Raw genomic sequence first — 26,298 nt, 5'->3', positions numbered from 1 at the left:
TTACATGCTCTCTGAAAGACTGCACATGACCTACCAAATGTTATGGTTGGGTCCCTGCTGCTTATAGCCTTTGCATGTACGTATTGCCTGTGATTGTGGTAGGCAAATTAAGAATGTACACATGAAATTAAAATGTATTTATTCTTTTTAAGAAAGATTTTTCATAAGCTTCTCTACATTTAAGTCATCAACATTACAAGTAATGCAACAGATACCAGTTTTGTGGTACAGATCAGAGAAATGTCTGTAAATTAAAAATCAACTGTGAAAAAAAAAAATCATCTTCTATTGGTGCATGGATTGGCAATTAAATGTACTTAGGTCAAACATAAGTACTAACATGGTTTGCAGAGCTTATCCTTGTTAGGAGTATAACCTATTAAAAGCTTTAGGAATAATCATACTTTAGGACACATTTAGAAGTATTAGATCTTTCAAAGTACTACAGACATGTGGACTAATGAATCAATGTTAATTAATAATGCCCTTGCTGCATTAAATTATATCCATCTTGCAGTTCATTTTCTCCAGCAACTTCCATTTAACAGCTCAACTAGATTACACAGGGTTTGTGCAAGATCTAGCAGAAACAAGAGACAAAATGGTATAATTTAAGGGCATCTGTCCCTTCAAGAAATAATGTATTTATCAATCTATTCAAAGAAATTAAAAATAGTAGCAATAGTACAAACTAGCCACTGATATATTATTTCCCCTCAGTGCTACAAAGACTTCACCTGCAACACTCAAAATTCATTTCAGCTACTCTTGTTAGATGTATTTACGTAGAAATTCTTCCCATATTCAAGAATATTCCCCACCCCCAAGAAATTAAATCTAACTGGCTCTGTGTACAGGGTGTGACATGACAACATGAAACAAATAGCAGCTTCTTGAAGAGGGGAAAAAATACAGCAAATTGAAAGAACCTAGAGTTTTCTTCCTGACTTTTTACCTTAGTTGTGCTGCAGAGTTCCTGATAACTCCTCTGAAGGTCTTGAATGTTGTTCTTCAGAGTCATGTCATTCACCAGATCAAAAAGTGCTTCTCCCTTTTCGATCACTGATTTTATTGAAGGCTCATGGGACAGAACAGTCTGCTGTATGGACTACAACACAAGCAAGAATTAAAATAAATCTATTGAACACTGAAGATCTATTTCACTAACTTCTCTTTGGTCTGAAGTACAGGCTTCTATCATGGTATATATCATCCTTTCCAGATGAGAAGAGCTTTGCTACCAGTACAGGACTATGTTTGTCAGCCATGCCCTGAGACAACAACTTTGCAGGCACCTAAAGGCAATTGCTCCTTTAGTGAGTGGCTAGTAGCACGGCTAATAATCTGGAGCTGGTGAAGGAAAGGGAATTAATATGTGTCAAGGGGCAAGTGCTAGGGGTAAAACTTGCTTGGAGGAACAAATTCTGCAAATAGGTGGGAAAGTATCACCAAAGCCATCCCCTTAATAGGATAGTCTGCAGATGAGTGTATACCACTGTACTCTCACGAGTATACTGATCTGCTATGTCATTGTGCTCCAACAGCATGGCACATGCCAGCATCTATCAAATGACGGTGAGATGCCAGCTCCCCAAATGTGTAGAAAGCAAGCACACAGCTATGACATATGACTTTGAGTACTGAAGCTGATGAGGGGTAGTGGGCAGTTTCAGAGAGAAAGCTTGGATGCTCTGTGGGTACTGCTCAGCAATAGCCAAAACATTGGTTTGTTAGCAACACTTTTAGCCACAAATGTAAAGCACAGCGTTATATGTGTTGCTATGAGGAGATTTAGCTCCATCACAGCCAGACCCAGTACACATCTCATGAAACACCTGTAATCCTGGAGTATTTTACAAAAACATCATTAAGAGAAGCAACAGGGTTTGTTGTCAATTTTTTCTACTCATTTTTACAACTGGGAAAAAAAAAACCACCAACCATGACTTCATTAAAATCCTAACTAAAAACAGAGGAGGCCATAGCAGCTGACTGTCTTAGATGTTAGTTGAGCTGGGACATCCAGCTTTAACCAGAAAGCTGATTAAGCCAATGCAAACAGAGGCAATGTCTGCAGTGAAGACCAACTGATTTCTATCCTTGCTTAAACAGCAGTTAACTCTGTTGATATCAATGGAATTACTCATATGTGTACTCATAAAAGAGTTTTGCTCCATAACAAGAAATTTTCAGATGCGGAAGCCTTATTAGGACATCCACATTTCAAATCCAGGTGCCCATTCTGTTTCATCGATGGAGGTACCATGCATGTTTTCACTTTGATGCTGATTTGGACATCCAGGCCAGAGACATCTCACACATCTATTGGGGAAACTTGAACAGACGCCTGGATCAGAGGATCTATTGCGAGTCACTAGGTCAAAATTGACTTGATAGTACAATGATATAACCCCTTTTTACCTTGTATTTGGACAACTGGGCCTTCTTCTCGTAGAGCTCGCTCTTTGGCTCCACTGGAGCACGTAACATGGCTTGGTACTCCATGACCCACTGAGTCTGTGTCTTGTACTTGTCTGAGAACTCCTTTGCCAGCTGAAGGCACTTCTCCGAAGTCATGTGCTCTTTCCTGATGGAGCCAGCCAGCTCTTCAAGCTGTTCCACGTGATCTCCAATTTCTTTTCTTAACTGATCAACTTCATTTTCTTCCATGTACCTTATGGCTCGCTCCCCCTTCTCACGGGCGGATTTCAGTAAACTGTGCCCTATGTCCATATCACTCAGTAGCAGCTGTGAAGGAAGTGTTGGTTAACAGAAAACATATGCAAGCTCTCACCTTTTTTTTTTTTTTTTTTTTCAGTCATTATAGTTCTATTATCAGTAAAACGCTAACGAATTTTTTTTATTTATTTTGCTAAGGACACAGAAGGAATTGCTAGGGAAATTGAAGACTTTTCATTAAAAAATTGCCCAGAGTTAAGGTGTGGTAAACTAGAAGGAAGCAGAAAAAGCAAATACTTCTGTTCTGCACTGGGCTTGTGAAGATAAACACAGAAACTGAGGACTATCAGGAGCGGATTCGTACTCCAAATTCTGAAATAGATGAAAGTTTTCCCTTAGCGTATTATGTTTAAGCTGCAGGACATATGAAGAACTCATCTATAACTCTGAGATGAAATGTGAGTTTTACTACTGAGTTATTTCAATGAAGAGAAATAGGAAGCACTTCTTGCCACAGTGCACACTGGTATAAAATATACATGACAGGATGCCTTGCAAGGGGAATTTATTTTAAGTTTTAACCTAAAGCAAAACACATACAAACATGCCTTATGGAAGGATAGGATTATATTATTTTGGACTATTCATAACCGTAAGAACCAAACTGTGATCTAATGTGTATATGACATGAGAACAGGAAGTTTTATACTGGGTGATCTTTATCCTATTAGCTTCTCTGGGCAAGGTGAAGTCAGAATTTTGAGCAGCTATTAAGATGCCTGTTAAAATATAACCTCTTTTTGGTGAACAGAAACAAAAACTGCATTAAAGAAAGCTGTACCTCTAGTTTCTGCACTTTTTTCTCCATTGCTGTTTTATCAACCACGTCAAAATTGGTGATCACATTTCTGAAGTTCTTGTTAGTAGCTCCATACCAATCTGTGTAAGCACTAAAAGCTAATTCCGACTCCTCCATACAGCGTATTTCTTCTTCCAGAAACTTTATTTGCTCCTTCAGACAAATATGGAGGGTAGGGGGAAGAAACAAGAACCACCCAGATGTTTATCATTGCTTTTGGCTAAAGATAGCAATAAATTGCTATTTATTAATAAAACCTGATGTACTAAGATTAAACACATAGGTTTCGAGTTCTTTCATATCTGGTGGATAATTCTCACTGGGGTCTTGTCAGGGTGTGCATATAGTAATCACTAATGTCAAAACTGAGTTAATACTAAACACTGAAAAGGTACTTATATTTTGAAATTTGAATTGTGACTTGTGATTATGGTACTATGAGACACTTACTACTTAAAGTGACCTGAACACTGTACCTTACCAATTCAAAATTTCCCTGTACCTATGTGTTTCAGGTAACCTGAAAACATTTCTCTAGAGGTCATTTAGCATTCAAACATACTGAATTCTGAATTTCTCTCCTGCAACTGCCAAAAAAGACAGTAACAACATCTGATTAATACTGAATATTTTTGAAAGGGCATTATCCCAATTATGGTTCTCTAATACATTTAGTCCAATGAAATCTGCACGTATGTTTGTGTATATATATGAATATATGTGAACATTATATCACTGAGTCTACAGTAATGAATAAACTCTGATAAAGTCTAATTATGAAAGTCTGCTTATATTTGCTTCTTAACTGACAATTTATGATGTTACAATGAATTAATTTTCAGCACTTACCAAGACATGAAGAAGAAGAGTTTGGTAGCGAGATGTAAGCTGCGTAGCCTGGCTTCCCGTTCTACTTGTAGTGAGACTTTCCTCTAGTATTTGCTGAGCCAATACCCCAACTTCCTCCACATCATCTTTGTAGACTGTAATTTCTTCATGCCACTTCTGTGACAAAGACATTATCCAGCTTATATGACTGATTCAAACATCTTAAACACAACAGGAATTTATTTGTAACTAAGGAAATAATTGAAAAGGAAAACAAATACATGGTTCTAAACATGGATTTACAACAGGAAAATGAAACGGAATCTGATGAAGGTTAATGTAATGAACATGCTGGAAGTTCTATCATACCATATGGACTGCATTTCATTACAATAGAGTCAATAGTTTGTTCCCCCCCCCCAATAATAATAGAAATGCAACCTGGAATTTCTATAGAATTTGCCTGAAGTTTTAAAGGTGACTGTAAAGCGTAACCTTGAATCTCTTCAAATCTGCTTCCTGTGTTTAGTCAGAACCATGTCTTCTCCTTGCAGTGACTAAAGGAGAATTATTACATCAACACAGCAGAGACTTCACAACACAGCTGGTCACATTTTACTGCTGTTACCACATTAACACTTTCCCACTCCAGGACCACAGGGCACACGAATTCCAAATCTCCCTATGAGATTTCAACATTGATATAGCCATACCTCTACCAGTAAAATGGGTGAAACCTGGACCCAGAGGGCACGAAGCTGTCTTGGATCCATCGTTCTAGGCACCGCCTCAGAATAAATTGCAATGCTTCCTGTCATTTTCACAGTGCAACCAGGAACTGATGTGAAAACCTCACATGGTATTTCGTTTAAGGAATGCTTTAACTATATTCTTTACCTTCATTTGTTGAAGCTGCATCTCCTTTGTTGCTCTACCAGACTGCCTCCCAGTCCTGATAGCAACTTTCTCCTCCAGGTCTGTTAGCCAGTCATTAACCTTCTGAAATTTTTTCTCCATTAACCTCAGCCGGCTCACAGTGGCATTTAATTGGCTTCTTGCTTCAGAAAGCCTGTGCTGATAAACTTGCCAGTCCTGCCGTAAGGATTCCAGGGCTCGGTCTTCTATCTGGGGAATGCCCCATGGAATCACCTCCTCTCTGGCATGGACAGCAGCATTCAGTAATGCTTGTCCTTCTGTACAGTGGACCTGCAGCTCCTGTAAAGGCAGAGGTATGGATACATACCCTACATTAACAGCTTTCATTCATACATGGCAAACAAAGCCCTGGTTCTACTTAAGACAAAAGCAGTTACCTCACATTATCTAGACATTCCCTTTAGTTATCTATGTTTGAACACATATTATACTATCTCTAAGAACACCTACGATGGCATGCTCACTTACAAAGCAAACCGAAGATCACTATTATTGACAAGTGAATTGGAGAAAATTATTGCCAAAGCATGCATTAAATTCTTTCTCCTTCTGCTAAGCTTATCATCAGTTCTGAAACATTAGCTGCCTGAGCTGGCATGAGATGGATGCAATCCATTCAGCACAGCCTTAAATTCAAAACTTCCCAGCTGTGGCAAGCAGACTGTAGTAAGACTGATTCTAAAATTGAATCTGTTTAAAAACAAGGAACAAGGTGAGGCTTCAATCTTTTAAAATAAACAAACCTATTTATTTTTACATATGTTTGAGATATCATTCTAAAATAATTCTCAATACCCTTTTCTGGACATGTGTCATGTTTTCATGCTTATTAGAACTTGATTAGAAAGTATGAAGAGATTCAATATGATTAGAAAACATAACCAGGAAATTATCTTAACAAAATACAGTTGTGTGTCATCTTAGTTTATATTTGAGATATATATTCAGATTTTCAAAATGGATTCAGATTTTGTAAAGTAAACTATAATAACAAGACATAGATGCAGAGTCCCTGATCATACAAAGACCTTCTCAGTATCCTGAATAAAGTAATAAATATTTCATAACTCAAGTACAGATCTTTTGCTAATTCAACAACAGTTATGAAAGTACTTTAAGGCAGCTTAAGATCATAACTGGGAAATTACTGAAGTGCTATAGGTTCACCCTTCACTGTTACTTAAGTGATTCAGTAATCATTTTCCCACCTCACCATGGGAGCTAGCCTACATGACCGGAACTGCCTGAAAGTAGATGCATCTGCACTGAGAGCAATAAAAGATGAAAACCCAATGAAAAGAATACTTCTGATACTTTATGAAACACAGGAAAAAGAAGAGGTAGGCCAACGTCTAAAACAAATTCAGTACTTGCAAGAAAACATTAGTATGCCTGGAGATTTCATTCAAGGCCTAACACTTCTTTCTGGAAATGAGTGACAATGTTTTCACTGACTTTACTGGAACCACTTTGATCAGCAAAGTACTTACACATAATGTGATTCCAAGCTGTTCTCGAGACAAGAAGAGAGAGGCAATTTTTGTCTTGCAATTAATATTATTCTGTTATTTTACAAGTAGGATTTTTTTTTTTTTTTATTTAGGGTGTTACACATTATGTACCTGTAATTCTCGGAGTGTTGCCTCCTGTTTCTGGGCATCACCATCAAGATGTGATAAACAGTCAAGTTTTTCCTGTTCCTTCTCCAGCCATACTTCAAAGGCCTTCAGATTTCTTTGGTACTCTTGATGTAAGTTAAGCAGTCCTTCAGCTTTTGTTACTGCCTCCTGCTTGTTAAAATATTTACATATATGTGTATATAACTTAGTGTATCACCAAACCAAGAAAACATAAACCCCAGACTTCCATCAAGGGGAAAAGTTTCTATCTGATGCTGAGCTTTCCTAGAATTCAAGAGTACTTGGATTCTGAGGATGACTTAATCAATTACAGGGGAAGAGGGGGCAAATGTGGGGATACAGATACTTATCCTAAAAGATTCTTCATGTAAGTTTGCGACTTCTAGGATTTGAAGTTTTGATCTGGAATCATTTTTAAATAACACCTTAGTGTCTAATAACAAAAGACCTTCTTAATTTTTATACCAATTTAAATTAACTTTACTGAAGTGATTAGTAAGAGTTTAAGCTTAAAAATTGCACAATTGTCTTTGCATGAATTTTTTTTTCCAATAGAATAATAATCTTCTATTAAGAGTATCTAATATCTTTAGGGTTGAAGACTATCCAAGCCCTTTGCAGGCAGTTCCTACAGAGCACAGTGAAAGACAGACTGCAAGTCTTCTGTGTATGTGGGTGAGCAAGTTACAATAATTTCACAACCCAGCAATAAACTATTGCCATATCTAGGGTGCAGCAGGAAAGGTGTCATATATTAGCACAAGACTAGTCTTTCTAAGCACAAGAAAAGTATACTACATGTAATTCACATCCTCTCAGAAATTATGGGAAGAGGGAATGAAGTTCAGATGGAGGCAGGACAGGCTGCATTCCAGGGCAGCAGGCTACATAAGAAGAAAAACACTTTCATAAACAGCAGCCATGAACCTACTGTCTGCTTTACCTATTTCTAACAGGTCTGGGTAGTGGGAGGAAGGAAGAAAAGAGGAGTGTTATCAATCTTTTACAAGGCCTGTCCCTGCCCAGTAGTGGGAAGAAGGAAAGAGAGACTAGTTCTCTTGCCCTTTGACAGCAGCTGCAGGGAATTACAGGTTTTTGTCTGCTCAGGCTTGGGTCACAAACCCTTGGGGAAGCTTGTCAGGTTTTCCCATGACCAAAGGATTGTTAAAGGATTTGATCATTCCTCACTTTCCAGCTATTAGCTTTGAACTTCAAATTTCTTTCTACGAGTTGAGTGTACTCTTGACACTTAACATCATCACCACAGTTGGGAGTGGGGAAGACCAAAGTCATATGGGGTATTAGGTTGGAAGAGAAAGAAGGGATGCTTCTTGTTACGTGAAGAAAGAGGTACAGAGCTTTTGCTTCTGTGAACTACCATCCATTTCTCACTCTTCCCATGCTGTTGCTCAAGCTGAGCCAATACAGGCAGTCTGTATAGCTTTGCACAAGAGAAAAAGGTAAAGATTAGAGGATCCCCATGCTAACAGGAATACTAGGTATTCAGTAGCACTTCCCAGGACTTGCTCATCTTTCTGGCAAACCTGAGTGAGTTTATTCACAGAAGGTCCAAAGAAAGACAGCGCATTGCATTCTTTGCAGTTGCAGAAGAGAGTACCACAAAACAGTGAATCACTTATGTGTTTGAAAAACTGTATTTTGGCCCTTTCCACAAGGGAAAGATTTGAGACAACATTGAGAAAACAAAATTCAATTTTACTACACTGCTGTCATGAAGAAAATTTGCGTCTCTGAGCATACATAAAGCATTATTTAATTACCACAGAAGAATGTGGGTTAAGAGGAGATAATCAGCTAGCTTTAAATGTATCACCACGTCTTTTATTATTTCTTCTTTATCTTATATCTTACATTAAAATCCATCTTGATCTTTATCTGTCTATGCCCTAATCTTTTCCAGATCTACAATATTAACACTTATCAGTAAATGTAGTACTTGCCATACTGGGTCTTTTGACATTAGAGTCAGTTTACTTGCTAATAAGGTTTGTGTTCAATAGTAAGCTTCTGCAGTTGTCAAACATTTGTGAATTACCTGGTTGACTGGTTGCATTTATTGCAAAACATACATTTATGCAAATCACAGATTCAGAGCTGCTTCCAACTTTTCAGTCACAATGGGTAAAATCATATCTGTGCTGAAGTCAATATGATTTTTGACACGGAATTCCTCAGACTATTCACCTGATGATTTTTTCAGATTCAGATTTTTAGAACCTTTCTGAAAAGATCTGAAGCACAGTAGTACAGGAAGACAGATTGATAAATCACGCTAATAACCTTCTGTTACATTAAGTTACAGCTGTTTCCAAACTTTTAATCCTCATTTAACTGTAAAATAAATGATCAATGAAAAGACTTTCTCTTTTTCCTTGTTGCCAACAAAACAAGAGGGAGAGCTACTAAGAAAAACTGTACCCTTGTTCTGTCTTTGAGGAACTTATACCGCTCCTGAAGGTCCTGGAGTTCAAGCTGAGTGACATAATGCTCAGCCATCCCACTTCCTTTCACTTCAATCGTCTCCAACAGGCTGCTGTGACTCAACACCTCTTCACTGAGTAGCTGCAAAACAGAAAGAGAAGAACACATTTATGAATGGGCAGCACTAAAACAAGACCACAGATTAATCTTGCAGTTATTCAGCCTTTTTTGTTGCTTATAAGGTGATATGGGCTTGTTGCTCGTTTGTTGTATAGCAAACACACCTTTGCTTTGCTGAGGGCAGCTGTTTTTTCCCTCAGTTCAGCATGTTGCCTTTCAGAAGCATTCATACTTGCTTCTACTTTATCCATCCAGCTGGAAAACTGACGAACATCATCCTGGTAACTTGTCCATTTGGAGAGAGCTCCTTCCAGTTGACTGTAATTTAAAAATACATATTTGTTGTGATAGTGGAGGTTCTCACGCTATTTAAGCAGTGAGATATAGTCATATACAGTTATTCTAGACTCTGTTTATAAGAAAGATACATCACAAGCTAAGCAGTCTGAGTCAGAGCTGTTAAAACCCTACAGGTTTTAACTAGGAACACTGTTTGGCTGATTAAGAGAAATTAAGTTTTCCAAACTTGGAATATTAAGGACATCCGTAAGTTACGTAGCTAGCTGACATGTTCTAGCTTTAGTAAATAAAACACAACTGAAAACATAAGATCCAGAATCAGAAATATTCTGTCCCGATGCATATATTCAAATGTTGCTGCATTCTAATGTTTAATTACCTTTCTTGTTTTAAATTGAAATATTTGCAACTGGTGATGCTCCACCAAAGAAGGCTGCATTTTTTCCCCTGTATTTCTTTATTCTATCACTTTGAGCATCACTGTTGGACACTGTAATTACAGTACCTTCTGCGAAATGCTAGCAAGTGGAAAACCAGACAGGATCTTGACAGAGCAACCATTAATGTCCATAACAAGATCTTCTAATTTCTGAGAACAATGCAAGGCATCAAGCGCAACTCGAAGTAAAATTTACAAGATTATGAACGTGGAATCCACTTTTAAGAGTATATTGACAATAAGTGTTAACAAAGCTTAGGTCCCTCACAGTTTCCTCCCCTTTTCCTACTTCAAATGAATATGTCACTTAAGGCCTCTAGACCTGCAATGTTAGGCACATGCAGTCATTTTATATGAATTTGATGCTTGTAATTAACTTTTCAAAAATTTTGACAATGCTTTGTTGCTAAGCATCATTCTGCACCTCATACCCTTTTTACCTCTTGCACTGGATACAAGCAGACAGAAGAGAAGCCCAGCTGTCCTTCAGGGTTTGCAACTGCCGTTCAATTGCTGGTACTCCCTCCAGAGAAGTATTTTGCAGAACAGATTCTCCTCTTGTCAGAACCATTTTCATTTGGATTTCTTTTTCTTGTTTCACTGCTAGCAGTCCCTAAAAAGTGAGCGGATATTATTTTAGTTTTATCATTATCTGGGCAAGAATATACCAACTGGCTTTACTGGAAGATGAGCTGATCAAATTTAGCAGCTTGTACAAACAGTCAATTGGAAGAGGGACAGTGGGGTTCACAGCTGGGCTTCACAAGGAAAAAGTGACTTTCAAAGGGTAGGTTTAGGCCATTAAAAAAAAAAAATCTTAGTTAACAGGGAAGTTTTCATGGAATCTGTGCAGGTACTTACAGCATATCAGAGAAGGTACTGTTGGGTGGAAAAGCTGACATTCCAAAAGGAATGTCATTTAGATGGAAAACAGGAGGATTCATTCATAGGGAAAACAAGATGTGATGACAAAGCTCTTCTGAAGGGCTGAAATACAGTTCTACAGCTCTAGGATCTATTTGCAACACAAAGGTACCAACATATAAACTCAGCAGACTATCAGCAACAACAGCTTAGAGACTTCAGCTCCTGGAGTTGCACAGTTGCAAACTAACAGCTTCTTAACACTATGCAAAGTCATGAAAAGCCTGAAAGCCTGAACCTGAAAGATTCAACAAACAAAAGGCAAAACGTAATTTTAAATCTCTTGCTTTTTGATGTATCCTTCTAGTTTTGTGGACTTGTCCATATTTTGGCCACGGCTCAAAATCTGAGACATCAATAATACAAAAAGTATTGTTTTCTGAGTACTGCTCCTCAACATCTTTTGTGCAGTGGTATCAATAGATGCTATTTTCTTAACTATAGTCACCATTTTTAAAGCAAACAAGTATAGGAAAAGCTGTTCTGAATCGTTCATATCACCTGTATGATCCAGGAAATAATACATTAAACTAACAGGCGTGAATATCCTACTTCTTCCATTTAACCTTCAGCAGCCACACAACACCTTTTGAGTTTTTTAAGCATCTGTATATATGCAGTTTTCCATGTCATAAAGGTCCTCATATCTTTCTTAGAGAAAACTTCTCATAATGAGCTCTTTCCTCTATAAAAAGAGTTATTTTTGAGTAAATTGAAAATCAGTGTCTGAATAACAACAGGTCGTTACACTAATATGCAATGACTAATGTAAAGTATCCTATATTTGCATTCTTCTTGCAGATCTAAAAAGAGCAGGTTTTGGAGTCTGTTATTTCCATACCTCTAGCTTTAACATCCGGCTGTCCAGAACACTCTTGTCTGCAGTGGAATGACAGTAGGAATCCAGCATGTGAACTGCATCAGTCACCCAGTCCTGGAGGTCTTTGACACTGTGCGAGAACTGCTGGTGCTCTGCTACGACCCTATCCATTCTCGAAACTTTCTCCTGCAATTCATACAGCAATTAGCACCAGCAGCCTTTCAAAGGATTCCTTATTCCCCATACCTACTTGTGGACTATAGAATGAGTTTCATAAACCATACTCAGAAATTCTCTTCATATGTTGATAATTACAAGTACACTTACTTCAGCATGGAATGAATTTTGCATACACACACATGAATGAGTTGTCCAAACATAATATACAAATGAAAATTTCAGAAATGCCTTTTTTGTTTTCTAAATGTAAAGCTTCATCTAATTGTCTCCCCTCATCCAAAGTAGATGAGAGTTTTCTGGTTTCACTTTTTCTTAAACATCTGGTAAATCACACCTGAACTCCATTTCAGTGTTGCAACTGAAGATAACTTGTGAAATCTGTCAATGCACAAGCCTGTGAAGCTATGCCACTGCAGCAATGTTACTTTGCTGATACTTGGAAACTACAGACCTGTTTTTCTCAATGACTCCCATTGGCATAACCATTCTTCTGAAAAATCACTGGCAGTCACACGACTCAAAAATAAATGCTCAAGTTACATTGCTAAAAGGCCTGAGGTGAACAGGAATCCAGAGCAGAGTGTATTTCACACAGTGACAGAGAACTAAAGTCAAGCCAGTGAAACAGGCTTAGGAAGTTACTGAGAGGGATCTTTCTCAAGCGTCCATGGCTATCCAAAGAATTTCAGGATTTCTTTCATAGGATGGATCATATGTATCCTCTGCCTCAAATTCCTTCTTCTCATCCTGACATCTCCTACAAGTTCTGTCCACATAAGCCAATGTTAGTAACTCATGCATCTTTCCCTTTCTCATTTTCCAGTCATGAAAATTTATTATGGCCATGCATACAATCATTTTCAGTAAGTCATACAGCTCTAGATATGCTTTATAATTTTTATTTCCACAGAAAAAGTAGAAATTAACAAACTAGCAATTGCTGAAACATAAATACTTTCTGAATTGAATTGTTATCCTATAACACACTTCCTATATCCTAAATTATTCTCGTTACTGTAGTAACTATAATCCTAATTCAATATCAAGCCTCCTCCAAGACAGGAACTTTGTCAAAAATAAAGAGTCCTAATACGAAGACCTTCAATGCTTGAAATAATCAAAATCAAACCTGATTATTGTATAATCAGGTGGGGTTTACTTTCTAATCAAAACACATTAAAAAAAAATAAAATCACAATTTCATTTTACTGACTGTCCACGGAATTATCCAGGTCCTTACTTCCCACTCTTTAAAGCCAGTGTGAAAGAGAAGATAGCTCAGACATACCACAGAGCAGACAAGCAAGACAACTGCAGTGTTTCACATTTCAGTCTTTCCTTTTTTCCCCACATACTTCAAATGAACTGCTTAAAAGCACATACACTGGGTGCATTACCTTTGTCAGATTGCTTAGCGTAAGATATTGAGAAGACAACTGAGACACTCTGCGCATAAAGCTTTTGCTGACAGCTTGCTCCTCCCACAGCTGCTGAGCTTTCTCTTTTAACCTGTTGAGCTGATGCTCGTGGCAGCTTACTTCCTCAAGGACAGACTGTAAAGCACAAGCACATTAATAATAAGAGTGGGTGCAAGAAAGCAGGAAATAGAGAAGCATGAAGGCCCCATGAAAAATAGAAGTGACAAGCTTGGCAAGCTTGCTGAGAAAGGCACACCATACAGCTACAGCAATGAAGCAGCATGTCATAAGAAATGTGGAGATGCAAAACCTGATGGAACAGAATCATCAACAGCAATCCTTGAAACCAGTTCTCATCTTATTCAGAGGTCAGGATGCTAGAATGATCAAGCTTTTGTAAGGAATCAATGAGGCCAGGAGGATAGGACAGGAAAGTCTAGCTGTGTTAAAAAGGCTCGTTAAGAAGTCACCTGCAACTTTTGCTGTTCTCTCCTCTTGGAAGGAAGATCATGGAGCCGACTGTTACTTCCTTGTACCATCTTCTCAGTTGTGGTCAGCCACTCCTGCAGAGGCTCAGCAGTTGCTTCAAAGTCCTTCATCTGGATCTTTAAGTTCTGGGAAGACACACGCAATTCTATGAACAGTCCCACTGCACTGAGCATAACTATAATGCAGAACACACAGATCAAGCACACAAAAAAGACGTACAATTGCAGTCAAATTTTACACAGCTCTTCAAATAAATGACACCAGCTCTCCTCCTTCCCATCCCGCAAACAGACACTGAAAGAAAAGTCTGAGAGAGCGCCTCTTTAGGAGGCAAAATAAAGGCAACAATGTAGGATATGTCTACACAGTTGAGCGGAGGCTGAAGCAAATTTTCTCTGAACTGAAAGCTTTAGGGATCTTATGAGCTTTGACTCAATGTAGGTGTCACACAGCTAAGGCAGTCTGAAGAAAGGCTAATTTGGAATAAGAGTTACCTAACATCTGACTGCAGTCATTCACACTGACCCCTTGTCCTGGTTTCGGGTGGGATAGAGTTAATTTTCTTCCTAGTAGCTGGTACAGTGCTGTGTTTTGGATTTAATTTGAGAATAATGTTGATAACATACTGATGTTTTGGTTGTTGCTAAGTAGTGTTTATCGTAAGTCAAGGCTTTTTCAGTTTCCCATGCTCTGCCAGCGAGGAGGGGCACAAGAAGCTTGGAGGGAGCTGACCCGAGCTAGCCAAAGGGATATTCCATACCACAGGACATCATGGTCAGTATATAAACTCGGGGGAGTTGGCCAGGAGGTGCTGATCGTTGCTCAGGCACTGGCTGGGCATCCGTCAGTGGGTGGTGAGCAACTGCATTGTGCCTCACTTGTTTTTCTTGGGTTTTATTTCTCTCTTTTTTTTTTGTTATCTTCCTTTTCATTACTATTATTGTTATTATTATTGTTATTATAATATTTTATTTTATTTCAATTGTTAAACTGTTCTTATCTCAACCCACGAGTTTTACGTTTTTTTGATTCTCCTCCCCATCCCACTCGGGGGGGGAGGGGGGAGGAGCGAGCGGCTGCATGGTATAGTTGCCGACACTCCTCCTTAAGTGCGCTGCCACTGTTCCTAGGTGATGTATGACTAAGTTCAACCCAATCCTGGGGATCATTTCTGATTATATTCTTTTTTAATGTAAAATTTTGGTTATAAAAACATGTGCATATAGGCATATGTAGGCATTCCTTCAGTGCCTGCATATTTTTCTTGTAGGCTTATTCTGCATGATTAGAAAAAAGAGCATCTGAAATAATTCACATGGAATAGAAACCTGAACAGCATAGTTCCTGTGCCCTAGTTATTTTTATTCAACCCCCCCCCAACTGATTTAGTTTTCTTTTTAGCTATAGCCTTACCACTTAAATTAAACATCAGAGTGAAAAACGAAGCCTATGAGACTGAAAAATGCTTGGCTCCAAAAGATTAACCTCTAAGAACATCCTCTTTCCATGGCAACCGTGACATGAAGAAAGGTTAGTCCTTGCTACCTGAGAATTTTCTTTGAAAGGCTTTCCTACGCAATGTATTAAATGTATTTAAACTTCTCCTCAGCTGGCTAGGCAGCATTGGTTTGAAACAGGAATGCCTAGGAACTTTAATTCTCCTATACTATGCAGGGAATTCCAGCTAAGACCTTTTGACCTTGAAACCTATGACCTTAAAAGAGATTATGTTTTTAAGATATTCCGCTTCGGTGCTGGTTGAATTGTGAGTTCTGAACAGAGAAAGACACTGGGGTTTATTTCAAAAGTTGCTCAAATAAATCATTACATTCCACCAGTTTGCAATGAGAGAGACAACATTTACCCACTGTACTGGGACTATTCAATCAGCAACAGTGTCAGAAACCTATGCTAAAAGAGTCCTTAAAAAAGAAAATGTGTTTTAATAATCCAGTACATTTGATGAGACTCATGTTAATGAATTTGACCTACTGCTGTCTTTCCTACCTTCAGCTACTCTGAACAACACCCTTCTGCATGAAATACCCCACTTAAATCAAAGTGGAATCAGGTAGAAAGGATATAAGTAAACAAAAGTAAAATGTAAGTGGAAGACTGAGACTTCTTGAAAACAGCTATTTATTAGTTCTGTCATATCATAAACACTTACAGCTATATACAAAATCTAAACTGTGCTGTTTGAAATAAAAAGCAAAGAGGAAATTTAGATCCAATCCTTCCCTACTGTGACTGGTTCAATACCTCCAATGCAGATTCCTTCTGGTGGAGGGTGGTGATAAAATTTTTCCAATCTTCTTTAGCTGTAGCAGATTTGTCCCAGATAACTTTAGCCTTTTCCTTTGGTAAAATAGAGCACAGCAGTTCTCCTTTGGATGCAACCAGGTTTAGTTTTTGTTGCCCATTCTCACTTTCTGACAAGAATTCCTAAAAATAGTAATAAAAGAAGCTAATTGGTGAACTTTGGGTCCCAGCAAAGGTCAATGGCAAGCTCCCAGAAAATTTAACAGGGATAAGAGCTTATTGTTTCTGCTCAGTAACATGCTAACGCATTTTCCATTTTGATATCGTTCATATTTATGGGATTTAGGGACAACAGAAGTGCCACACATCTAAATAATATATATATTAAGACTCTAGGATTACCTGTATGTTCTGCATTTCCTGAAACAATTACTGGTCATTTAGTTGGGTATTACACTTCTTTAAATCTCCATGGTACAGAAAACAGTAACAGTTTTATTTCAGGGAACCACTCTGAGCTGGGGCCCACTCTGAGGCACACAAAGGACTGCAGCCTTGCCCGTGGGTGACAGCCATGCTGGAATCCCAATGGGCACAGAGGGGTGTGGGCTGACACTTAGACCCTGTGCAACGTCTAAGCCGTGTGATTTATCCCTCTGCATCCTTAATTTACCTTCCCTGTCTGAAAGTATTTTTCTTCACAGAAATCTTGCACAATGCTGGTGTGCAAGAAGCATATGGAAAAACACATGTGCAGGAATTATACAGAAATGTAAGGAAACAGCCAGATTTTTAAATTCAGTGTATTGGGATAACGTTCTTATAACTTGTAATTATTAAAAGATCTTGTGAATATTTAGAACTCAAAGGAATTTAGTGGTCTTAAATACCAATATTTTAAACTGTTACTATCATGATTATGTGATACACAAATAGTTTTATATCCATAACCATAAGGTTACATGCAAGTTCAGAAGTAACAGGCTTGATGATACAAAAATTACTAAGTCAGGTTCTGATTCTGTGTTACACTAGAGGTCTCAGGAGAGAATGCAAAGGGTCTGTTAGCTTTGAGATACTTGGTTCAAGTTCCAGCTGTATCAAAATCAGAGATATAATTGCCTTGTGACTTAATGATGTCAAATGTGCTAACAGACAGAATGTTAACTTTTAACAAAAATAAAATTTTAAGTTTATACAGGTTACCAAGGCATCTCTAGAAGTCCTAAGCAGTTACTCCATGTCAAAAAAAAGTTTATTTCATCTAAGGCAGTTTTCAGGGACAAGGAGAACAAAGTAAGGTCTTATGCTATGGAGGGGCTGTGGTGATAAAGACAAAAAATCTTACCACTGTTGAAAAAACCAAACAAACCCTTGCTAAAACTCTTATATTTAATGTCAAAAACTACTAGGATTTTTCCCCTGATAGTTCCTCTAAACATATTCTCATTTTGGTGTAGTCAAAGATTTGATATATTAATACAGTATCGTTTACACTTTTAAGTAAAACATTTAAGCAAGGGAAAGCAAAATCGCCAAAATAAGGAGGACGTGATTTGGGTTTTGGTATTTTCTGAGAAACTGATATGAATTTCTTCTGTTATACTATCTAACTGAAGTTTTAACAGTCTCATTATGTAATTCTCATTTTGCTATTTTCAGCTAAAATTAAAGTTATATTCTATTCATAAAAGTATTTCTTTCACTTGCTTTAATAAAATACTTTTAATTGGCATTAATTTCCACAGAGTTGTTGGGGCTTGTTTTAGCTTGTTGTGAAAAATAAGCTTTTTAAATGCCTGCTCACACTGCATACATTTTAAGACTGTTCTTGCACTATAAGGGCTCTATTTTCATATATGAGGAAGAATATTTACATAACTTTGAAATAATTCCAGGTACTAAGTCCTGATTCTGATATCGTTCTGATTTTACGGTACTCTCCTACTTTAAAAACATGTATTTTTCCTATTGTAAAAAAGAAATAAACAAGGAAATCTACTGTGGTAGAGACTATCTGTAGCCCAAAAATTAACTACACAAACCAGATTAAAAAAGAAAAATAAGTGTTTATTTCCTTGCAATTAGTCACCTTTAGTGTTGACAATAACAACATTAACAAAAATTAGTAATTAACCAAACAATTCAGTCTGAGCTTTATATGAAACTGACTGGGTCTCCCTTAGACTAATATTTTACTGCTCTAGAGTTACCTGTATTTTCTGCAGACTTGCTGAAGCTTCACTGATATTTTGAGGCACGTCAAAGCATTTGGCTGTGGTGACTCTTGCATTGACCAGCCACTGCTGGAAGTCCCTGAAAGCCGTCCGAAATCTTTGCTGCAAGATCTGCTCTTTGCTCTGACATCCTTTTGAAGCTTGCAGGCAGAGGCTGGGTTTATCACATCAGGGAAGCAGAAGAGAGCAAGGGAGGGAGGAAAGGCAGGACTGTTAGATGACAATGCTATTACTTAGTTCTCTGAAATACAATGGTAAGTTTAGGTTAACCTGGATTCCTCCTACCAAATTTAAGCACTTCTCTGAGGCACCAGGAAATCCATTAGAAGCTTTCAGTTCCTTAAAAGCGAAGCATGTAAATTGGGACATAACTGTCACAGATAGACAGGTATAAGTGTTTCCAGAGAGTGACTCGGCGCACCTAGGCACAGTTTCTGCAAGCCCCTCTCTCTCTCTCTGGGCATGGAACTACAGTGATTACAATTCTAACTTCTGTGGCTCAGTTAAGTTCGTAACGTTAGAAGGGATCAGTCTGGGTCATCACACCCTTCTGCAGCTAGAGAAGCCGAAAGCTATAACCCCCTGCAAGAAACAACAGACTCTTGCGTCCGAAATGCAGGTGTCACGCTCCCAAGTAAATCAGCTAGGGTGACCTGAGAGAAAGCAAGAAAGCAAGCAAATACTAGCTCTCCTGTTTCAAGGAACCAGCTAGTCAAAGAAAAGTAAACTGAAGAACAAAATTAAGAAAAAGATCTTAAATAGCTGATACAGCTTGTTCCTCCTTCAGACAAATATGCCATAGTGCTACCTCACAGTTTCTTACCAGGATTCCTCCTGTAATGAGTCAGGTGTGGATATACAGTAGTTTCAGATGCGTTTAGTGGCGGAGCCTGGCTTTTATAAAAAAAACCCAAATTGCTACTTTTTTACAACCTCTATTGACACCAAAATCAAAATAATGATTCTAATCATTGTATAGCTCTGTTTCTACTTCTAAAATTCTAATTAATCATTCCCTAAAAGACAGCTCACGCCCCCCCCACACATTGGATTGATTAACTATAAACAAGATGAACGTGTACCTGTTATACTCCTTAATCAACCCCGAAACCTTTGAAGAATGAGTACTCAAATCTCTGGAAAATCTACAAAGATCATTTAACTGAGTTTTGATCTCATCTGTCATATGTTCAGACTTTACCAGAGCATCCAATGTTTCCTGTTAAAACAAACAAATGAACAATATTGGTGAGTAAATTAAAAAATAAATAAATAAATCTTTTGAATCAAAATTTATCAGAATTTAAATTCAACTTCATTTATGATCTATGCACATTCACTTTCAAGAGTATTTTAGCAGTCAAACCCACAGAAGCTTATTTGAAACTATGAGCTTCTAGAGACCAAATTTCTGGAAGCCTCAACTTTCTTAGCTCAAAGTGTTCTCAAAGAACAGTTTAAGATATAAATTTCATTTTAATAAATGAGCTATGGTATTGTCAGTTAGCTGTATACATATAAAAGTACACACAATTAGGGAACAGCAAATAATATATGTTTGTCTAAATGTAATTAGCCTGTTGGCTTGAGCTTAGCATGTTCAATAAAAACTGTTTTGAGCTGTATCCAAAAAATTAATTTACGCACAAGGCTTTTAACAGCTTCAACTCTTTCACAGAGGGCTTCATGATGTAAAAGTACAGCTGCTCACAATCCTGTGAGAGTAAATGGGTTACTGCCTGTCATTGCTGCACTGGAAAGACTTTTGCTTTGGAGACAGCTAAGCCAACAAAAAAAAATGCTTTTGTTGGCTTATCTTACATCACTGGAAGAGGTGTGATAACCACTCCAACAAAAACAGTCCTTGTTGACAACCACAGCACCTCCACTGCAGAACCCCGCCAGCTACTCCAGCATAATGAGCAGTGCAGGCTTGGCTCCTCATCTCACTAGAAACTAAATTCTTCAGGCATTCCTCTTAAACTACCAGGGAGAAAAGACAATCTTCTAGCTAGTTACATTTATGCAGAGGTTCTGCAGCACAGGCAGGCCAGAGTGTTTGGCATGCATAGACTAGTTTGGTTAAATCTAAGTGCCAATCTGGAAGAAATGTATGATATAAACTTAAGAAACAGGTCATATGAAAGTGAAGATAGATTTGAACAGGAGTGTGGAAGTGGGACAAGGAAGTCCTCAAATCATGTTTCTGAAGATATAAAAAAATGATGATTGAAAATATACATAGTAAACAGTTTCTAATAATCTATCAGCACAAAATTGAATGTTCAGGAAAGGTACAAATGGTGTACATGAAAATATATGCAGAAGGTTTCCAAAATCTCACAATCTACATTACGGAGATAAAAATGCTCACTGAGTAGACGTTTCACTGTAAAGTATTAACTAATTCTGCAATAAACAGATGTCCCTTTATGTAAGTCAAAAATAGAAAGAAACATTAGCAAGGGTCTAGCAAGCCAATTAAATCAACAGACTTGGTAAGAACAGCAAATGGCCAAAAGCCAGGGATTCAGCTCCTGTGTCTGCTGCCCACAAGGAACTTTGTGCTTGCTTCATACCCCTTTTCCTGAAAAAGTCTGCAGAACTGTGAAATTAATTTTTTAAGACCTATATCATGCATTTCTGAGCAAGTAAAAAAAAAAAGAGAGAGAGAGAGAGAGAGAGAGATTGCTGCTTTGTAGTACCTGAACTGCTAGGAAGAAAAAACACAACAATCCATTTTGAGAAGAATAAAACTACAAACATGCGTCGGCTGTGAATAACAGTGGTTTAGGTCATAATCACAGCTTGATTATATTAACATTACTGAAATCTGTCAGCATTTATAGATCACAGAGAAGCCCTGTAAAATTAAGTCTAGAGACATTTCAGATGTGTTATGTGTACAAACTTTCATGTGTTCTTGCAAGTATGAAAAAATATTTTGCTACAGCAGATTTTCAGGACTCCTCTCATTTACATTATTCATGCTTGTATGGACTTTTTCTGCTTTAGGTTACTCATACACCAGAAATCTGTTCAACTGTAATTAAAAGATACTTGAACTAGTCACACTGCCAGTTTGTTTCAATGCCACATAAAGTAGCTTTTGAATTAAGTAATTATATAATAACAATGTTGCTTAGAAAAAAATGTAAACTACTTTATCTTACTTTATGTTAAACTACACACAGGCCTTTTTTTGAAAGCATTAGGAATAACACCACAATGGCCATTACTTAAACACAGGATGTCACAAATTGTGTAGGGCAGGAATCACCATAATGAAATACTAGCAGCTTTTTGGGGGGTAAAGAAAACATGTCCTAAGAGTAGCACAGGGTTAGAATTGCCTGTTTTCAATGACGATTTTTCAGTTGCAAATAACCTACCTCAATAACTACTAAAAGATCATTCTGGTGACATAGAGCCTTAGGCATAACCTATTAACAAACAGGAACCTTAACTTGCAAAACAGGGTACATTTAACTATGGCATTTTTCCGTACAGAAACACTGATAGAACTGTGGCAGCCACTTGGATTTAATTTTGAATCTGACAATTACCAAAATAATTTGCTGAATTCCAAGTGCAGGATCTGTTGCTCTTATGTTGCACATAGCTAAAGGAACAGAGCTTGAGTATAACAGAATAACAGAATGAGTTTGCTAATTCCGAGAATTAGGAAATACGTTTTTAATTTGTGGCCTTGGCTTACATGGCTACAGAATGACTGTGAGACAATGGAAATGGAAAGCTGCAGTGTTATTTTTTGTTCACAATAAGACCTATCCCTGGGGTCCAGAAATGGAAGGATTACTGTCACATTTCCTCTAACTATAAATAAAATTACATAGTAGGGTTGTGCATAGTAAATCTTGAGATTCCTCTGCATTTTCCTCATTAGCCAATGTTTACAACTGCCTAATCTGAATAAAGTTTGTTACATAGAGCTACAGTACATACACAGTATATATACTATTAATAAAAGCAATATCCTTTGAATTTAGTAGTTCTCCATTTGTAAATTAAAGATGTCTGGTAATTGTTGCTGTATGTTGATGACAATTCCATGACTTCTTTTCCTTTTTAAAAACATAAGAATCGTGGAAAACTTTGCGTATTTGTACCATTATTTGCTCCAATGTATTGTCAGCTTTGCTACTCCTACAGATACGTACTGGCACTCAAGCAAGCAGGTTCTATCAATCTGTGTCAGGGAATTTTGTGAAAGGGGAAGCCACAGAAATAACTTGGCACAGACACTGGAGGAAGAGATTTATAACCTCAGTTCAAAGAGAAGGTGTTCTGGTTTTTTTTTTGAACATTTCTTCAGTCAAGGGGTCAGAAAGCAAACATCACGCGCCTCTCTTCCTTTACTGAAAGTGATTTATTGCAACACTACCCTGAAAGGGACATACTCTGTATCTTTTCTTGACATCTGTGACTCTCAGTAGCTGAGATACATACAAACATGTATCTTGATTGATGTGAATGCATATATGTATATTTATATATAATGTGTGTGTGTGATACATGAATGTGGATTTTTTTGCCAGAAGACAATCATGAACAGAAACAACCTCTCTATTTCTCTAAATTCCATTGCATTCCATAGCAAAGCGATTAGCAAGTATACTGGTTCCAGTATAACTTCTCTGAATATTGGACAAGATCTCAACGTGTGTAATGTGAAGGATGTTTCCAGAAATGGAATGTCTAAGCTCAATACGCTCCTGACAAAGTATAAGTAAGAAATGGCTCCAGCTGCTACTTGGCTTTTAGGAAACGCTTCACATTTCCCCGACCAAGCGCTACTCCAGCCTGAAACGCTGAGCAACTTGGAAGGGAAGTTCAGAGCTGGTGTGCTAGCTCCTTCACTTTCTCGGAGGCAAGCCCGGTTTTTAACATCCAAGACCCAGGCAGCATTTGCTAAGCCTTGTGCAGCAGAGGGGAGAAACGTGTTCCGTAAACGCCGCTCGCGGCGATTACAGTTACAAAAACAAGTTTGGAAAGTTGGGATTCCATAGAAATATTTTGCACAAATGCATTGCATCGTTTTCTACCTGACAATCCCTCTCGGCAGAAGCTTTCTGCCCCCGGCAACCGTACGTTCGCAACCGAAAAGCCGCTAGGAAAAGAGCCGTGACCTTACTTTCTCCCTGCGCCAGCTTTCCACGACCTCGCCGTCGGTGTGCCGGCCGTCGAGGGGGGCCAGGCTCCGCGACCAGCCGGCCAGCAGCCCGCCGAACCGCCGCGCGGCCTCCTCCAGCTGCTCCACCCGCCCCGCGAACTCCTGCTCCGACAGGGCCATCCGGCTCAGCGCATCCCGCAGGCTGCTTTGGCTCCGGAAGGCGTTCTCTTCCCACTCCTTCCAGTCCGACCGCAGGGCCTGCATCTCGGCCGCCAGCAGCTGGCACCCGCCGGCCGTCGTGCTGCGCTTCGCGGCGGGAGCCAGCGTCTCCACTCGGCCCAGGCGGCCCGCGCCGGTCTGGCGGGACTCTACCAGCTCCTGCAAGGCGACATGGCCGTGGTAACCCGCCGCGCTGCCGTCGCCGGCGGTGGGAAGGGGCGGTGGGGAAGCGGGGGCGGGGAGGGGGGACACGGGGGGACGGGGACCGGCAGCGGCTTCGGCGGCGGCGGCGGCAGCAGCGGCAGCAGCGCTTTTCGGGGCAGCCAGGCTGCGAGCAGCGCGCTGCCGGAGGGCGGGCGAAAAGCAGAGTCGGGTCAAGAGGGCTTTACTTTGAACCAGCAGCCGTCCTGGCGCTTTCATACGCTTAGCGGAGAAAGCGCTCCTTTTGGAAACTGAAAATAGCGATCAGGTGAAGGTGCGGAAAATAGGAACTTTGTCGCGATCTTTTAGGTCAGGAACACTGGTGGTGCGCGTAGCTGCTCACGGCAGTTCTAAAAACACAACTGCGTTGCTCAGGAACAGCCTTTTACAGCCTACCCGTGATCTGTGATGTGCCATAATTGGTTGCACATGTCTTCTTTCTTTTTTGGTTGGGGTTTTTTTTTTTTTTTTCAGCAGTGAATTCTTTCTACAGTGTCCTATTTCAATCTCACACAGGCTGCAAGGGAATTTGGGGAGTTTTCAGCTTAAGAAGCTGGAGAATATAAATATCATCCCAAACACTGCATGCCAGAGTAATGCTATTTGTTCTCTTGTTAGTCTTACAAGCTAAAAACTGCTACCTCCTCCCTTCCCCGTTTTATACATGGGGAGTTTGAGCACAAAGGAGACTAAGAACTACCCAAGAGTATACAACAAATCTGTAATTTGATCTCGGGTACCCTGAATCCTCACCTAGTAGTCTGTTCACTGGCCCACTCTCTCATGTTTAGGAGCAGAGTAAAATGCTGCTCACATGAGTACCTGAACGTAAACATCAGGCGGGAGCAAAACATGCAGTCAGCCTGCTTTAATGTTGCATTCAGGAACACAAAACTTGCTTAGACACTCGAATGCCTAGGAATGGATGCCAGGGTAAGGAGAGTATACACTGGGAGGCAACCCATACATTTCTACTGTGTTTGGGGAGAACAATCCTTGCATTGCTTTATGCATCTCCATTTCACGCAAATCAGGAAAGGTTGTTTCTGACTTTGATTCAGACAACTCTGCTCACGGAGAAAGCATGTGCAGGAATGAGGACAGAACAGTATTCGTTAATCAGCTAAGCCACATCCTTCTGCGATGCCACTGGGCTTCTGCTCTTACAAATTGTTTCCATGTGTGCTGTGGCTAACTCAGGTCGGATTGTACTTTTACTCCATCAGTTTAACATGGGAAGGGAGGCAAAAATGGAACGTAGCTTAGAAAGCTTGCTTTCAGCTCACTGAAACGTAATCACCATTTCAAATACACAAAGAGCAAGATCACACAACTTTTTGGCTCTGGCCTATTTTAGAGCATAGGGTGTGAATTGCAGATGAAACCAGGAAAGCTAACTTATCTTACATTGATTTTGGCCAGCTTTTTCTGTATGGTTGATGTATCTCCAGATGAATCTGACCAGCGGTGCAGCTCTTCCTTTGCAGAATGGAGCCAGTCTGTGAATTCATGCACAGCATCAAGGTATAGCAAATGATCCTTCACAATATCTTCCACTTTCCTCATTTTCTCCTATCATTCAGGTGAAAAAAAAAGACCATTAAAGTGCTTACATACTGTCCTGGCTTTAAGCATGCAGTGGTATAGAGCGCTGGTCTGACTCTATAGAGTCCATTTGAATGCTGAATAGAGCACAGCTTATAGCAGCAGAACACAGGGCTATGCTGCACAAGGTTTGGTTTAGGTTGGTCCAGACAGGCATGTTCTGCTGGAGCAAAAGATGAAGAAGCCTTCTGAAAATGTATGCAAAAATGTACTTTAACACAACCTTTAACACAAAATGTATTGTTTAATAGATGTCAAAGCTGCAGCTGCGCAACTCTGGCACGCTTTTCCCAATACACCCTGGAGAGCGTCTTAGAGATCACCCATGAGTCCTCCCAGGGAGCAGCATGCTGCTGGAAACACAGCTCTTATTTAGAAGCACCAAGTCTCTATAAATGCTAAGCAGCGTCACAGAGATGTCCCATACGAAGAGAGCACAAAGGAGGACTTCTGCTGTTCAAAAGTGCAAAAGGTTCTTATGGTGCTGAGTCCTATTTCAACCATGACATCAGAAGTGGTGGCCGTCCCCAGCTACCTGCCTTGCAGCCCTGGAGGATGCTTTCCCC

At 39.2% G+C, this 26,298-nt stretch overlaps 1 protein-coding gene across 17 annotated transcripts in view; it reads right to left on the bottom strand.

The window, feature by feature from the left end:
* The window catches only part of SYNE1 (spectrin repeat containing nuclear envelope protein 1), a 327,350-nt gene that overhangs the window by 144,750 nt on the left and 156,302 nt on the right, over positions 1 to 26,298 (bottom strand). For 16 of the 17 annotated variants that reach the window (XR_008234789.1, XM_052784707.1, XM_052784709.1 and 13 more), the window contains 17 exons: positions 25,535 to 25,699; positions 23,729 to 24,085; positions 19,656 to 19,792; positions 18,550 to 18,727; positions 16,337 to 16,519; positions 14,056 to 14,199; positions 13,565 to 13,720; positions 12,009 to 12,173; positions 10,684 to 10,856; positions 9,669 to 9,822; positions 9,382 to 9,525; positions 6,925 to 7,089; positions 5,264 to 5,581; positions 4,388 to 4,543; positions 3,521 to 3,691; positions 2,422 to 2,748; positions 956 to 1,108 (listed from right to left, as the gene is read on the bottom strand). Coding sequence is in view for 16 of the 17 variants with exons in the window: in XM_052784707.1 (XP_052640667.1) it covers positions 956 to 1,108; positions 2,422 to 2,748; positions 3,521 to 3,691; positions 4,388 to 4,543; positions 5,264 to 5,581; positions 6,925 to 7,089; positions 9,382 to 9,525; positions 9,669 to 9,822; positions 10,684 to 10,856; positions 12,009 to 12,173; positions 13,565 to 13,720; positions 14,056 to 14,199; positions 16,337 to 16,519; positions 18,550 to 18,727; positions 19,656 to 19,792; positions 23,729 to 24,085; positions 25,535 to 25,699 (3,246 nt within the window). In the remaining variant the exon portion in view is untranslated. The remainder of the gene's footprint in view (positions 1 to 955; positions 1,109 to 2,421; positions 2,749 to 3,520; positions 3,692 to 4,387; positions 4,544 to 5,263; positions 5,582 to 6,924; positions 7,090 to 9,381; positions 9,526 to 9,668; positions 9,823 to 10,683; positions 10,857 to 12,008; positions 12,174 to 13,564; positions 13,721 to 14,055; positions 14,200 to 16,336; positions 16,520 to 18,549; positions 18,728 to 19,655; positions 19,793 to 23,728; positions 24,086 to 25,534; positions 25,700 to 26,298) is intronic. The other variant, XM_052784708.1, reaches the window with a different exon arrangement.

This window comes from Harpia harpyja, chromosome 4 (assembly GCF_026419915.1).
Source record: "Harpia harpyja isolate bHarHar1 chromosome 4, bHarHar1 primary haplotype, whole genome shotgun sequence".
Taxonomy (NCBI): domain Eukaryota; kingdom Metazoa; phylum Chordata; class Aves; order Accipitriformes; family Accipitridae; genus Harpia; species Harpia harpyja.
Note: the sequence above shows the minus strand (reverse complement) of the source record. Positions and strands in the feature narration are given on the sequence as shown.